Source organism: Corvus kubaryi, unplaced genomic scaffold (genome assembly GCF_017639235.1).
Source record: "Corvus kubaryi isolate FWS band 111438036 unplaced genomic scaffold, C.kubaryi_AGA036_p1.0 37334, whole genome shotgun sequence".
NCBI lineage: Eukaryota > Metazoa > Chordata > Aves > Passeriformes > Corvidae > Corvus > Corvus kubaryi.
In genome coordinates this window covers 25949201-25965968 of record NW_024581108.1, presented here as the reverse complement: position 1 = coordinate 25965968, position 16768 = coordinate 25949201, and the positions used below count along the sequence as shown (strand labels likewise).

General features: G+C 46.5%; 1 protein-coding gene across 1 annotated transcript in view; it reads right to left on the bottom strand.

Moving 5' to 3' along the window:
- The window catches only part of FPGT (fucose-1-phosphate guanylyltransferase), a 20198-nt gene extending 3938 nt beyond the window's left edge, over positions 1 to 16260 (bottom strand). The window contains exon 1 of the mRNA XM_042031062.1: positions 16218 to 16260. Coding sequence (XP_041886996.1) covers positions 16218 to 16260 — 43 coding nt within the window. The remainder of the gene's footprint in view (positions 1 to 16217) is intronic.
- Positions 16261 to 16768: the final 508 nt, after the last annotated feature.

The following is a 16768-nucleotide window of genomic DNA, read 5'->3' as shown; positions in this document are numbered from 1 at the left end:
GGGGCAGGGGGGGGCGGGGCTGGGGGGGTCCGGGGGGGTCGGGGGGCCGGGCGGGGCCGGGGGCGGCTCTGCGCGCTCCGAGCGGGCGCGGCTCGGGGGCAGCTCCGTGAGCTCGCGGGGGTTGGAGTCGGGCGCCCGGTTTGTTAATCCAGTTAGAAACAGAGTCCGACCGCGCTTGAGCTCGCCCGTTTCCGCCTGCCCTGCCCATTCCCGCCCCGCTGGTGCTTCTCCCGGCCGCACCTGCAGCCTGCGGGGCGCGCTGGGAGCGCGGAGCAGGGCTGGGAACTGGTGAGCGGAACTTACCCGCACTCGCTGCAGGCTGTTAGCGTGTGTTTTGTCTGTTAGCGACTGGCAGGAGTCACATAGCGGAAGGTTTTTCCAGTTGAAGGTTTTTCCCGCCGCGGTTCCTTGCCTTGGGTATTGTAGGTTTTGATCTGCGGATTCCGTCTGTATTCAGTCTGTTGAGATTACGGATACCAAATGCAATCAGAGAGGAATGGAAGAAGGCTTTGCCGTGATAAGATCTCATTATACACAAATCTTACAATAAAAAGTAGCTGTGAAAGCACAATAGGAGCTACTGAGAAAAAAAAAAAGAATTTATGAAGTTAAAAAAAAAAAAAGGTATGACAAATCCATAGTTTTTCATGATTGTAAACCACTGACAGAGAAGATTAAAGAAAAAAAGATAAATGCTTCACTGTGCTTTCTCAGTGTGAGGCTTTGCTGTGATGCAGGTGATAACAGTCCTAATCAGAGCAATGCACACCACAAAGATCCGTTTGATCCTTCCTTGTGCTCTCTACTCGCTCCAGTAAGGACGATGGTCTGTTCTGTTGGAACTACACCTCTGCTCTTTTGTACTGAGCTTTCATTGCTGACAGCAGCTGAGATACATTAAATAATTATGTATATTGTACAGGATATTGTATAGAATATTGTATAGAATAACTTTGCGGAGCTTAAATATGGATTATTTTAAATCTTTTAAAATTCAGACTAGGTATTTCAGTAATGTTAAACAAACATTTACATGTCAGTTCACTTCGTTTAAGCTGCACTGAAAGAATGAACTGTGCTTCAGTCCAGTTCTGAGCACTGCCTGCTTCTGTTATCCTGTACAGTAACAGTCACAAGGCCGCTTCTTAAAGTAGACTTCCTTTGCCTGAGCTTCCACCACAAAGCTGTTATGCCAGAGGCGAGGCTGAAGGAATTAGCTGTCAAAGCAAAGCTCTGGTCTGCAATAGGAAAAACTTTGAGTGCCACACTGTTAAACCAGAACAGCTCTGAGGGGGAGCAGCAGTCGGCTGGAACAGGAAAGTGCTCAGGCAGGGCCACCCAGAGCCACGTCCAGGTGCATTCCGAGTATCTTCAGCAACAAAGACTCCACCATCTCCCTATGATACTTGGCCACCTTACAGAGAAAAAGTGTCTTCTGGCATCCGAGGGGACCCTTCTCTGTGACAGTGTGTAGACATGGCCTCTGGTCTTGGCCCTGGGCACCACTGGCAGAGCCTGGCTTTATCTCCTTGGCTCTCTCCTGCTGGTATCTGTACACATAGGTGAGATCCCCCCAAACCTTCTCTGCCTCAGCACAGCAGTCCCAGCTTTCCCAGCCTCTGCTCAGAGCCCAGATTCTCCAGGCCCCTCATATTTGTGGCCCCTCGCTGGACTGTGCAGTATCTCTCTCTCTTGCACTGGGGAGCTGGACCCAGCATTGCCAGGGTGTCTCCCACTCCGTCTGCTGGCAGTGCACCCCCCACTACAGCCCCCACAGTGCTGGCGCCTCGCTTGTGTTGTGATTACACAGGACACAATCCGAGCTAAATTTGTCACTGAACAGGTATCCCTTCACTCGCTGCTGTACTAGAGTAATGCAGTAATAAAAAAAGCACAGGCATTTGATTCTGAGCACAGTTATTCCACCAAATTCCATCAAACTGTGTGAGGAAGAGGTTTCCCACACCTGCAGTGTGAGCAGCAGTGACCTGTGCTGCCAGTGGAAGACCTTGAGTCCCTCTGACACCTCAGATGGAATATGCTCAATATTTATGGAAGTGCTGAGATTTGATGTCATTTTTGTAATCTAAGCTCTTGCAGAGGCACAATGAGAAACTATTTATTCTCAGCAGTGATGGACCTGTAACACCAGACCCGCTGCTCTGCTTTGCCTGGCTTAAATAGCAATAAAAAATAATGACTAAAGTATAGTCTCTGATTTAGCTCAGATTTCCTGTAATCCCACCCACAACAGCAAGTATCTGGTATTTCAAGGTGAATTAAATGCATTGATAAGTGCTGCAAATCTGTGCTCTTACTGGTCCCTTTTCTTAGAACTAGATTTTAAATGCTGCATAAAATGGGAGGAAATACCTACATGCTTCAGGGGCCAAAATATAAACAGGTATGATGCTGGGTTGTGCCATGCAGGAAGAATTTCTTCACTGAAAGGGTGCTCAGGCCTTGGCAGGGGCTGCCCAGGGAGGTTTGGAGTGCCCATCCCTGGAGGTGCCCCAGGAAGGGCTGGAGGTGGCACTCAGTGCTCTGGGCTGGGGACAACGGGGGCATCGGGCGCAGGCTCAGTGATCCTGGAGGTGTTTTCCAGCCTCAGTGATCCTGTGACTCCGTGCCCAGGATCTGCAGTGCACGGCCCCGCTCCGTTCCCCCTCCCCTCTCTCCCCACGCCTGGCACAGCTGCTGTTCCTGGCTGCCAACCCTCATTAGCGCTGTCTCTACTTGATTAGTTTCCCAGTTCTCACACATGCAGTTACTTATGGTTTGGGCTTATTTTGCATAAATTATCTGTGTATCCATGTCACAGTGGAAATGTCCCCACTGCATGCCGGTGGCCAGGTCAGCTCATGGAAAAATAATTTACATGTGTTGTTATTTGTATACTACTATATATTAGTATATATATGTTGTACTGGTGGCATTATAAGAAAAGGGGATACAGTTCAGAACATTTGCCTGTAAATAACCTTTCCCTCCCTAAAATTAGTCTTTCTGGGTATAAGAAATTATTTTTTTAGCAATACATAATATGGTAAAAAAGCTTTCACAAAAATAGAACATTTTATAAACATTTTATAAAAGTCATATGTAAGAAAAATGTTAAATATTTTCTAGGCACATCAGCTGTGTCTGTGCTGGGCTTAGTTACCTGTCAGAGGTAATATCTGCAATTTATTGGAGACAAAGCAATTGAAATGCTTAGCAGAAGATAAATGATCTTTTTAGCTGGAGTATAGAGTCCATAATTACAGTGGGAAACAGATTAGGAAAAATAGCATTCCATCATTTCTCCTGTTTGACATTTACAGAAGTTCAGGGTATTTATTTAATAATTAAACAGCCCATCTCAGGAATGTTTTCAATGTTTGATGTGGTTGAGCACTTCCCTGACAACCTTCATCATTCACCTGGATTATTTTTGTAGGCATACATACAATATTTTAAGATTCTGTCTTTTATCTGCTGTGTGTTTGTACCTGGACAGTTTGTGAAACTGCTAATGAGTCCCACGGGGCAGTATGTTCAAATTAAATGACATTGATACCTGCTAGAAATAAATTTTAAAAGCCCAGAAAAGAAGTCTCTCTCTCTCTCTATATATATAAACAGTCTGAAGCTAAGCTGTGCTGTCATATTATGGGTTGGGTGTCAGGTTGCCTTCCCCCTTCTTTGGAGTGGGCAAGCTGGGCACCTTTCTGGCACTGCAGGACTGCTGGAGCACTGTGCCCAGGTTTGGGATCCCCACCACAGGAAGGGCATGGAGCTGCTGGAGCAAGTGCAGGGGAGGCCACGGAGATGGTCCAAAGCCTGGAGTCCCTCTGCTCTGGAGCCAGGCTGGGCAAGCTGGAGGTGTTCACCTGGAGAGGAGAAAGCTCCAGGGAGAGCTCAGAGCTCCTTCCAGTCTCTAAAGGAACTTATGAAAAAGAGGGAAAGTGACTTTTTACATTGGCAGATAGTGATAGGACAAGGGGGGGATGGTTTTAAACTAAAGAGGAGAGATTTAGATTGGAGATTAGGGACAAATTCTTCTCTGTGAGGGTGATGAGGCCCTGGCACAGGGTGCCCAGAGCAGCTGTGGCTGCCCCTGGATCCCTGGCAGTGCCCAAGGCCAGGCTGGACATTGGGGCTGGGAGCAGCCTGGGACAGTGGGAGGTGTCCCTGCCCGTGCAGTGGAGGGGAGTGGATAAGCTTTAAGGTTCTTCCCAACCCAAACTAGTCTGTGATTCTATGAACTGTAGGGAAGTAAAATCGATCACCTCTCAGAGTTTTTTGAGAAAAACACTTAACTGTTGCTGGATTAGGTTATGCTGTCCAGGAGATGGCACCATACATTCAGTCTTTTTTTAAAAAACGAACCCTACCCCAACCACAGTAAAATCTTCAAAAAGTGTGGAGGAAATGCTTGCATAAAGTCCAATGTATTATCCTTACAATGTTGTGTACAAGTTTCTATTTTTTATATAATCACCAAATATTTGACAACTATTACTCCTAGTGTAAATCAGTCTTTGAGAAATGTCTGGTGAGAAGCAGAGTGGAGGAGTTCAGTAGGAAGACTCCACTGGAGGGTTCAGTGAGTGGGAGAAAGTCTCTGTTTCTGACTGTAGTGTATTTTTTGGGCCTGAGACGCATAAGAGCAAGACAGGGGTGTGGGGCTGGTTTGTTCCTTCAAGAATGTGAAAACCTCTAAGCCAGGCTTTACACTGAACGTGCTGATACTTTTAGTAGGCTTGATAGGATTGGATCCAAGTTCCCTGATAGCAAATGCACCTCAGAAGTGTTTAGGTTTTTTTGTTTTGATGGGGTTTTCCCCTTGATTGTTTGTTTTTAAATGTTTGGGATTTTTCTTTGCTATTTAAGCCGCTATTTAAGATCTGCCCTTGGGTTGCCATGGCGAGGGTGGTGGCTTCGTGCTGCAGTTCAGCTGGGCTGTGGCTCAGTCCCAGGGCTCACCTTGGCCCCAGCCTGGGGGGACCCTGAGCAGGGCTGACTCCTGGCACCCATTGAGGTCTGACCTTGTAGCTTTGTACTTGTATGGAAATGAGGGGTTTGTCGCAAAAACTGGCTTTGCATTCTCCAGGTGTGCTCCCTGAACAGTGATGCTGATGCAGGAAGACAGGAATGATTATTTTGTACTGCTCCTGGCAGCAGTTTCAATATTCTTATTTTCTGTTCATTCCCAGCACTTTCCCTTTTCAATACTGCACTTTTTTCCTTTAATACATCGCTTTTGTTTCTGTTGCACTTATTTGCTATAAATATATTATTGTCTATTGGTTGTACAAATGTCTTTTGGGAATTTTTTGTCAAAGAAAGGGAAGGAAACAGGGAAAGAAGAGAGGTTTTCTTCTGCTTTTGGGACAGGTCAGTGCTCCTGGTCAACCAGGTAGGCAACTGCTGCCCTGTGTTGCTGTCTGCTCAGGGAGTGGCCTGGAGCAATCCCCCCGGGGCAGCTGGGGTGCCTGGTGATGCTCATGCTCTTCTCCAGCTCCGTTTTTCCAAGCATCCCTCATGGATAAAGGTGAGGCGTATTTCACGTGCCTGTGAGGAGGAGTCAGCCCGGTGCTGACACGGCTCCCACTGGCTGCTGCAGCCGATTCATGCCCATGGGACTCCTCCAACCCCTGGAGCCCGTGTGCCGTGTCCTGTGTGTGACAGATAAGCCTGGGACTCGCTGAGCTCTTCTGGAGCAATTTCTCTAATGCATTAGGCACAAACTATCTTTCTTGCTTTCTTTCAGAGTCAGGCATGTGTGTCTCATCCTAATTATGTTTTTTCCCCTCTAACCCATTTTTGTTCAAGTTGTTGCCATGGGCAGTTGTGACAATGTTCTGCTTCCATTGTTACTATATAGAGGGGATCTCTTATAGTTATTGCTTAAACTGAGTTTTTCTTAATTGAAAATGTTAGAACATACATTGGCCAAATGTGCTGGCTTTGGGCCAGGCCAAAATGTGCCTTCTGTCTCCTGGTCATCCTGCTGTCGAGAGTGTGCAGGGCAGGCTCCAGGGGTGCAGGCAGCAGGGCAGGCACGAGGCATAGTGCTGTTCATTTCAATCTTTTTGCTGTATTTCCCATTTATTTGAAAAACAATTCATCTTGACTCTTGCGTGACCAACAGAGGACATGGGTCAGGTCTGTGTTGGTGGGCAGACATGTGGGAACACTTCCACAGCATCTAGTTTTCCATTTAAAGTTAGAAAAAAGTAGAAAGAATTACAAATAATTATCTTTTTCAATCCCTGCCTTTAATAAAAGTCTAATGAAGCTGTGTCGAAATGTGTGAGTAACTGTTAGATGTATAATTAAACCTCCCTGTGTAATCTGGGGCGCTGCAAGATCGAATGAACCATGAGGTTTCCCTTCTGGATAGATGACCTTACTGAAAGCTCTCAATATTTTTTACCAAGAAAGACTGAAAGATGTGGGTTTTTTGAAGAATGGGGAAGTTATAAATTACAAAGCTGCCTAATATTGGCTCTGAAAGAAAAAAAGCAAAGTCTACGAAGAGCTACTGTTGGTTGTATGGACGTTCAGGAACCAGCAGTGCTGGGAGCTGATGGGTATGGAACAACTTCAGTGTTGTGTTGCTGTTCTGAGACCCTTGTTTACAAGTTCATCGCCAAGATTTAGTCCCATAATGGTTTCTGGTTAGTAAAAAGATAAAGAATGTTCTCAGTTACATTTCGATGCAAAAAAATGGGTGCTTGATTTCTTGTCTTTATCACACGCTTAAAGGAAGAAGAAAAAGACATGAGGAGCCTTTGGCAGCCAGAGACGGAAGTGAGGCTCCCAGAAGACGTTTTAATGTGGCTGTAAAGAGATTCCAGACACTGCAAAAGAGCAAAGCACTTTCTAAAGCACAGAGAAAAATAAATATTTTTAAAGGATTTCAGCATATTTAACATAAAACTTGTTGATTTATAAGAGTCTAATTATTACAATCATTACAAGACCATGATTATCATTAAAAGCCTATTATCAGAAATGAAATGCTAAAAACAAATGATATATATCGAATAGGATCATACATATTTCATAGAACATATTATACTGCAAAATAAGTTGTCATGTAGCCATGGCAATGACTTTTAAGTTACCCTTTTTGATGCCTTAATGCACTGCTCTGCATGTTTTAGTGTCAAGCCTCTGAACATGCCCAGCACCCAAAAGCTCCAGCTGAGAGTGAATATAAAGTGGTAATTATGTACCTAACTGGTCACATGCATGGATAAATGGTGTTTGGGGGCACAGGCCACGTCCCTGGGAGCCAGAGGTGTTGGATGGGAGCCAGAGGTGTTGGACGGGAGCCGGTGGTGTTGGACGGGAGCTGGAGGTGTTGGACGGGAGCTTGAGGTGTTGGACAGGAGTTGGAGGTGTTGGACGGGAGTTGGAGGTGTTGGACGGGAGCTGGAGGTGTTGGACAGGAGTTGGAGGTGTTGGACAGGAGCTGGAGGTGTTGGACGGGAGCTGGAGGTGTTGGACAGGAGTTGGAGGTGTTGGACAGGAGCTGGAGGTGTTGGACGGGAGCTGGAGGTGTTGGACAGGAGCTGGAGGTGTTGAATGGGAGCTGGAGGTGTTGGACAGGAGCTGGAGGTGTTGGACGGGAGCTGGAGGTGTTGGATGGGAGCTGGAGGTGTTGGACAGGAGCTGGAGGTGTTGGATGAGGGCTGGAGGTGTTGGATGAGGGCTGGAGATGTTGGACGGGAGCTGGAGGTGTTGGACAGGAGCTGGAGGTGTTGGACGGGAGCTGGAGGTGTTGGACGGGAGCTGGAGGTGATGCACGTGCCCAGATCTCACAAACCACAGGAAAATGGATTTGTTAGAACAGAGATTGTCTGCACTTCTAAGTGTCCATATCCTTTCTACATGTCCTTAATTAGGGAACTTTTTCAGAGTATAATTAAAACACCAAGGCCAATACTGACTCCCCAATTAACTTCAAGGCCAGGGGAGGTAGGAATGGGTTTGTTGTAGGCCATGGGGCTGCTCCTGATGATCTGTTCTGAACCGGACATCTGTCTGCAACAACTTTTTGTTAAAAAAAAAAAAAAAAAAAGAAGGGGATTCTGGAATATATTTGTGCATTTAAAGTTCATAATATTTTATAGATAACCCCTTCCTCTCTCATATTATGTCTGTCTACTTTTTTCGAGTGTTTTCCTTGATTTCTGTGTCAAAGAGCTGATGGGTACATCACGGCTGATAAGATCCAGCTGAGATTAAAATGACTTCAGGTTTGTGGTAGAGAAGAGAACAGTTTCTACATATTGGATCTCATAAAAGCAGAAGGTATGGATGCATGGTGGGTGCTGAACTCTCATTTACCCTCTCATTAGACCACATGGGACGGGAGCTGGTCTTGGTCCATATGCTGCAAAGGCCGTTGAAATCTTCTATTGCAGCCTTTTATAGCAGCTGTTTCACTGGGGAGGCTGAGATGGAATCATCCATGTGAAGTCCTTGCTGACAGCGTGGAATTCCTTGTGAATAGCTCTCCTTGTCACATCAGGTGTTTGCTGCTGTCTGGGCTTTCCCCATTTGCCCTGGCAGGGGCTGGTGTTGGGGTCCCATGGCTGAGGGGACTTGCAGGTGTGAGGAGACAGGGCTCCCCAGAGGAGGCTCCAGTGCAAGGAGTTGTCACCCAAATCCACCTTGGAAAAAAATCCAGGTGTCTGGCCCGGGAGAGAGCTGAGAAAGCAAACCCTGGGACCAGAGATGTGCAGACTGGGCTGCATCAAGTAGGGCAGTTTCTTATTTCTTCCTTAATATTTCAACATAAAGCATCATGATCTTTCCTCATGGGTGTGATATGCTGTCTTGTGAAAGGCTGAGAGAATTGGGATTGTTCAACCTGGAGAAGAGAAGCTTCAGGGTGACTTCATTGTGGCCTTCCAGTACCTGAAGGGAGTTGACAAGAAAGATGGAGAGGGACTATTGACAAGGGCCTAGATTGACAGGACAAGGGGGAATTGCTTCACGCTAATAGTGAGTAGGTGTAGATTAGATACCAGGAAAAAATTCTTCTCTGTGATGGTGGTGAGGCACAAGTTGCCAAGAGAAGCTGTGGCAGGAAGTGTTTAAAGCCAGGTTGGATGGGGCTTGGAGCAATCTGGGATAGTGGAAGGTGTCCCTGCCCATGGAAGGGGGGTGAAACTGGATGAACTTTAAGGCCCCTTTCAACCCAAACCAGTCTGTGATTCTATAATTCTATGTGTGTTTGGCTTTTAAATAGGCAGTGTAGAGGAATATCCCAGGCTGTGTCCTCATTCTTCAGGAGGACATTAATTAACATGTTCGAGGCCAGAATTTATGTCCTCACCCTCGGCTGCAAGCTTTGTGATGTGGTAGGTGAGACAGTGTTACAGCCCTGCAGTGATCATGGTGCCTGCTCACGCCTCAACAGCCCACCCTGCACGGGGCAACCCTGCAATCATGTCATCAGGGTGCCTTACACAACCTATAAGGTGTCATTGCAGTCACTCAGAAATTACACAGATGTGGTAGAGGGTGACATTCTTGTCATCTTGACACAATGGTGACATTAGCATCTAATTATCTTGTAGTCAATTTAACAGCACCAGTCACATCCTGTAGATCACATATTGTACCACCCTGATGAACTGAATCTCCTGGGGACATTAAGTAAGTGTGGATCACCAACAGTTCAGGTGATCAAGGAAGCATTCAATGGATTCAATAAGCATGGCAGTGCTGAGCTGTCTCTGCAGTGGTGGTTTGCTGCTGTGAGGCCAGGGTATACACGGATGCAGTGGTGAAATGAATGGAAAGGAAAAGCTTGGGCTGGAAAACCAGGCAGAAATAGTGTTACACCAGCACCTGGTGCCTGCAGGATGTGGCAGCAGCCCTGAGAACCAGGCATGCCGGGGAGCACCACAGAACCCGACTTTGCTGGGAGGACAAGCCTGGTCATTAGCACAGTGCAATTACAGCTGACGAGACTTAAATTGGATCAGCTTCTTCCTATTGTTGGGTGTCCCTGATTTCTCATTAGCCCCAGCTGCGGTCAGGGCTATCACCGAGTTTTTGTGTGAGTCGGTGAAACGGTGAAGCAGGGGATGGGGTGATCATTGCTGCCAACACTGGAGACTGATGGTTTAATCCAGACATCTGGAACTTCACAGGCTGGTCAAGTAACTGGAGAAAGTAGCGAGTAATGTATTCCGCGGACATTCCAGCGTGAGTGAGAGAAAGGATCTGTGTTAAATGGTTTGGTCGGTTGTGCCACAGCCCTGGCGTCTTCCAACTCGGCTGCTCTGAGAGGCGCTCCTTGTCTCCCGAGGGGGGAATGTTACTGAGCCCCTGCGCTCCTCCGGAGCGCACACACAGCTGCTCTAACACAACACGGCTCCTCTGGCTAATGAGCACTCCTCAGCAACAACTGTGATGCTGGGTTCTGGCAGTCCAACCACCGGGATGTTTTCTTCTATTTAATTAGATAACAGTCAACATATTTCAGAAATAATGTCTCTCTCTCAAGAACCATTTGTTGTAGGTGTCTAGTTTTCTGTTTCTCAATTACCCCTTTTTCAGAAAGCATTTCTGCTTTTGGTTGATCCTCAGTTGTTATTAATGCCTTCCTGGCTGTTTTATCCAGAAATGAGAACTATAAATTCATATCTCTGGATGTAATCACACCTTTATTACAGTCCATGAGAGAACACACAACAAAAAATGAATGCAGCTTTACATCTCAGTATTATTCAAATGAGTTCTGATTTTGGTTTTTTTGGTTTTTTTTTTTTTTTTAATGAGTGACCTGGTTTGGGGATGGTTTTATGCATCTTTATTGTAATCACACCTAAATATTACCTTCTTGCTTATCATTTGAAGTCACTTAAGGTAATTGCAAAATTTAGTTTTAATGACATGCATAGTTAGTAATGAATTGCATTGGCCACCCAGAGCAGTTGTCCTCATGTTATCAGTCACTGCTTAGATATTCACAAGGGAAATCTTATCATTTTGTACAGAGACAGAGAAACAAACATTAAATTTAATTGTATGACCAAGCACCAGAGTAATAATCTTTATATGACTGTTAATGCTTTCACTACTTATCAATTCACTTTTTATGTTACTCTTTGAAAAGTGAAGTGTTGAACAAATAAGTAGATCTTTCTCTTCTACATATGTAAAGAGAGTGTGATTGAGTAAGTCTACTGAAAATTTTAATTTTATCTGAATTGTTCTACTAAATCATGATGGCATCTCTGAGTCTTGTTAAATGGATGTCCCTTTCAAATTTAGGAAAAAGTTTTCATGTATTTTGTGTGTGCTGTGTTTCATCTGAGTCCATGGTACCTTGTTAGGCTGAGGCAGCTCCTGTAGCACATCCTGACTGCTTCCCTTGAGTGCACTTTATTAAACACCTGTTTAAATCTTTGGAAGAATGAAGTCTAAAAGAGAGTCAAGGAACAGCATGGAAGGCACTGAGTCAGACTGAAATATTGGTGCTACTTTGATGAGTTTCCTGAAGTTTTCACATGCATTTATTTTATGTATGACCAAGCTGTAGTGGCCGTTCCAAAATAGTGTGGTCAAAGAGCTGCTGAAGTCTGATGTGTTTAATTTCTAACCTACACCCCATAATGAAACCAGCCCGGGGCTGATCTGTCCGTGTGCACCTCCAGCAGCGGCCGGGGGGGTTCCTGGTGAGCCTGGTACCCAGAGGTGTTTGTAAGCCGTGGACTGTGGCTGCAGGGCTGGGGCAGTAGGTACCTTCAGTGCAGTTCTGCTTCTTGCTGAGGAAATAGCGCAGAGTGCCTGAAAGCTTCTGTTTGATTTGGAAAGAAATTAGATGTGGCCATATTTTCTACCAACCTGTACACACCTGGATATGTGTGACTGATAGAGGCAAATACAAAGATAGACTCTCTTACCAAGCTGTCTGCGCTGTGCCAGGGGACAGGGGCCGTGCTAACTCTCATGGTGTCATGCTGGCATCAGAAGAGCTAAACCAAAATTTTCTCCTTTAATTAAACAGAGGAGTTAATTTGTCCCCTACAATGGCATCAGAGATGTATCCACCCACAGCACGGTGCACACCGGCTTCCTTCCCATTCAGTAACTCTTGCTGTGCTCCTCTACTTCAGCTCTGAAGCCAAAACTTTTCAGCAGTCTCAAGCTTTAGCTTATATTTATATGATTGTAGCACTGGCAATAAAGCTTTCACGTGGAGCAAGAAGGAGATAAACATTAAAACAGGTTAAGTGGCCCCGTAATTGAACCTGCTAACAAATGGGGGGAAGGCCTCTTTGTAATAATTTCTTTGCTTTGCATAATGTGTGAGTCTAAAGCAAACAGGGTTTTCCGTGGGCTGTTGATGTGTGTGTACTCGATGTGCCACGTTAATAATGCACATGGAAATTGAGTAATCGGCAGGTTGTCCTCTCAGCACACAGATTGCCATTACCCAGAGCGCGTGGCAAACGAGGAGTTCAATAATACATACAGGGCTGTGTGCTCGGCAGAACGGAGGGAGGGAGGGAAATCCTGCCCTAGAGTGTGGAATCACCCCGAGTAAAGCCCTTGGGGAAGTGCAAAGCTTCGTAAACAAGCAGTGTCTGATCTGCTGCTCTGTGTGTTTCAGACAGACAGCACTTCAGTTATTGCTTTCCAGGCTTATCAGATTGTTCTGGCTGCGTTGCTCTGCAGTCCCAGCATCTTCCCGACCTGCCAGGATTTTGTCCCCATGTTCCCTTTTGCTGTGCTTCTGCTGCCCTTGGCACGCACTGGGTGCTCTGCTCCCCAGGGTGCTGCACAGGTGACGGCTCTGACTGCCTCTGTCTGTTTATGGGCTCCTTGTGCCCCTTGGTCCAGGGTGACACAGTGCCTTCAGAGAGGTGATGCACCTGTTTGAGGATGGCTCAAACTTGCTCCTCCAAGAGCTGCAGTGGAGCTCAGGATGGATCCCTGTGGGGATGTGGCTTTCTCAGGATGCCCACTGCCCGCTACCCTCTGCTGTCTGCCCACTGCCTGGGGACCTGGTGCTACCTCACCTCATCTTCCTGCCTTGCTGCCACTGTCAGGATCCTGCACCAACACACACTCCACCCATGTAATAATTCCCCTTCTGATTTCTGTTCCTGTGCATTATTAAGCAGCATTGTGGCCTCTCAGTGTTTCTGTGTTGCTGTTTCCCTCTATGTTGTTGCTGTGTGCAAATGCTGAGATGCACAAAGACCTCAGTGAAATCCTCCTCTCTGTGTAGGACTCACAGTGATTCTGTCATTTTTAATACAGGACCTAATTTACAACCCTCAGCATGCTGCTGGAGCAGCAGAACAATAACAAATTACCAACCTCATTTATTTTGTTGCATAGTTTGTTTTGTAATTACAGGAGGAGGGTGGTGGTGGTTGGCAGGGCTGCTCTTGGGCTCTGGTGGGTGTGTGTCTGTCTCAGGAATGGTGAATGTTTCTGACATGGCACTGAGTGCTTGGTCACCCTGGGAGGACTGTTGGCACAACTGCTTGGATGTCTCTGGTTCATGGAATGATAGAATCACAGACTGGTTTGGATTGGAAGGGACATTAAATCTCATCTCATTCCACCCCCTTGCCACGGGCAGGGACACCTTCCATCAGACTGAGTTGCTCTAAGCCTGGCCTTGGACACTGGTCGGAAGGAGGACTGGTCATTCTGCTTCCTTCTGTGCTGCTTCATCTGCAACCCCTGCGCAACAAGTGCACAACTCACTCAGCCTCCAGGATTTAAACTGGTTTTTACGTTGTCAGTGCAGCTGGGACCATTGCAGCAGCGTGGATGGGGCAGGATTTTCCTCCTGACACAGTGTCTGGTGCTGCCAAGGCAGCGTGATGTGATGTACTGGCACTACACATTGTGTATCCACTTCTCATCCGCAGGATTTAAATGTGCCTTCTCCTCATGCGTAAGTTCTGTGAATGTAGTGGGAAAGTCCATGGCTGGGAGGGGTTTTAAAATAGTAAAATGTAACTTGCTAGACTTCTATGAAGTCTGCAAAATACTGATCTGTACGTCTATTTATTTCCTACTAAAAGCCAACCAGCCTTGGGGTATTGATCCCCCACCTGGGTGGGACATGGAGGGAAAATATCCAAATTAGCAGTTAACATAGATTTATTAATGCAAAAGCTTTCCTGGCACTGATGTGGGTTTTTTCTGCCTCAGCCAGGCATTTTTAAGACTGTTTCAGGAGGCCTGGGGTTTGCTCTGAAAGTGAATCCAAGAGAAGTTGGTTGCCCACAGTGGTGTGCGGCTCTGCGCACTCAACTCCATCACCCTGACAGCTCCGAGTGCGCCCCAGTCCTAAGAAGGCTGAAAGATACCGCTTTACTATAATACATTTTTTAAGAGAATTAAGTTTAAGGCAAATGGGAATTTTACTTTTGAATAAGTGTCCCACACAGATTCTGTGGAGTCTCAGTAATCTCCTGTAGATCCACAACTCTTGTTTATTTAGACCAGCTTTTGCTGAGCATCACAATGAGGGTGAGCACATTAGTTCAGGGAGGGGTTGGGTTTGCTCATGTTTTGTCCACAGGGCATTTGCTGCCAGGAAGTTCCCAGCACTGAATGTGGCTGCCAGAAATATCTCTGCATGTTTGATCGTGGTGCTGGTGCTTCCTTCCCTTAGTGGCATCACTCTTTCAAATCAGGTGGGTGATGGAGGAGGGAGCCTCTGATGTGGTTGCCAACCTCACCAGCAGGCGCCTGTTGAACAAACACCTGCAAGGGGAACTGGTTGGACCCCCCAACACCCTCATCTGCTGCCTGACCTGCTGGGTTGGTAACGCCACGCAGGTGGACTGAGAGGGACATCACCCCACTGTCCCAGGACACGGTGCCGACCCCAGGGCACCGTGCAGGCTCTGTGTCCTGGGGCGGGACAGGTGACTGAGCCCGTGAAACAGGAGCTCAGGGGCATGCTGAGCTGCCCAGGGAGGTCCCACCTCTCCAGCCAAGATGGACCATGAGGGTGCTGGAGGGAGCCTGTGCTGCTGCCTGAGGGAGCAGTGGGAACTGGGAAGAAGGGGGCCAGGCTGCCAGCCAAACTGAAAATGCAGGAGCAAAAAGGCCACATGTCTTTTTTTTTAATTGTTACTTTTTTTTTAATGAGAGTTAATATTGGATTCTTCAGCAAAGTGCCTCCCTGTGCTTAATGAATTTCCAGGCTGGCCATCATTTCAGCCTGGTTTGTGAGTGACGCTAAAGGCTTTGAGATTCAAGAGTTGCCACATCCTGTGTATTGCCAGTGACAACTGGGGCTAAAGAAAATACCAGCAATCCCTGCGTTAATCAGCAAATGAATTTGCTCTGCCTGTGCTAATGTTGATTTTTTCCTCCAGTTTTGCAAATCTTGGCTAATGAACTTCCTGGCAAGAGTGCTTGCCAAAAAAGAAAAATTTGGTCAAATATTGTAGAATTTTGATGGCATATGAAATGAGGGTATAAATCCCAGAGTATATTTGCTAGAACCCAGTTATTAAGTTCATCTTGCCAAGAAAAATATGAACTATTATCTGACTTGCTTGCAAGCAGGCAGCAGACAAATTTACTTCCAGGATGTATTCGGGGAATGGCTTAGAGCTCCATAAAAGAGAACGGTGATCTCCAAGGCAAAGGCTGTTGAGGAGCTGGAACAGCTACTCGCTATATTTTATTTACCCAACTCCCAATGCATTTTGTGACTGCTGAAATCTCCCTTTTGAACAGAGCTCAGGACCTCCAGCTGCAGTACTCGGTGCTTGAAGGCAAGCTGAAGAAAATAGTGTTTAATTCAGCAGCATCAGGGCCTGTCTCCTCCGTGGCTGAGTGATGGGAAGCCAGGGAGGCGTGGTCACTGTGTGTCCAATGGGGACGTGTTGGCTGGTCAGGTCCTCCCTCATCCCCCCTCTCCCTAGAAGGCCCTAGGAACAGTCATTGCAGCTCCCGTCTCCACAGCTGGGAGCAGCAGGAATCAGGGATTTTGTCCTGGTCTCCAGCACTTTCCAGCAGCACCTCCGGAGTGTTGCAGGACACTCCAGTGGTGTTATTCTCATCCGTTCCAGATGGAAGGATGAAGGAACAGAGCTTGTGGCCAGAGACATGGCCAGGGGCTGAAAGAGCCTCTGTTGCATTTGGTGTCATTTGAGCTATTTTAATTTCGAACTAATTTTTTGTGTTGTCAGGCTCAATATCATCAGTGTCGCCCCCACGCCTCTGCAGCACGGCCACGGCTGCTGCCACCACTGTGGCCATGGTGCCACTGCTGATAACTTCAGTCTGACATTAGAGAGATTAATTTACTATGAAAATGACCCTCAGGAGACTTGTGCAGACACAGGATGAATCATATTTGAAAAATTGGATGTCTCATTGTTTCAGAAGTTCTAATTAACTTTTTTTAGCCCTCAAAAGTAGTGGTTACAGACACATCATGTCTGCCCCATCCTTCCAATGGGATGGCTCAAGGAGCAAAAGCCCTCTTTCCGTTCTGTGGGAGGCAGGATGACTGCTGTATTGTGCTGGGACCTGCTCAACCAGGCTGTTTCCATCTTGTGCATTTTCATTGTGAAGGTAAAAGAATATGTCTTGGATAAATTCGGAGCTAAAACTTTTCATATTTTTCTGGAAAACCTAACAATCAAATATTTCAAATAGTCTAACAGAGACTCTGTCTGGGACCTGTGAGACTGGAGAACATGAGAAATTAAACCAAACTTTCATTTTAAATCTGTAACTGTCTCAGTTTTATGATCAGTAATCT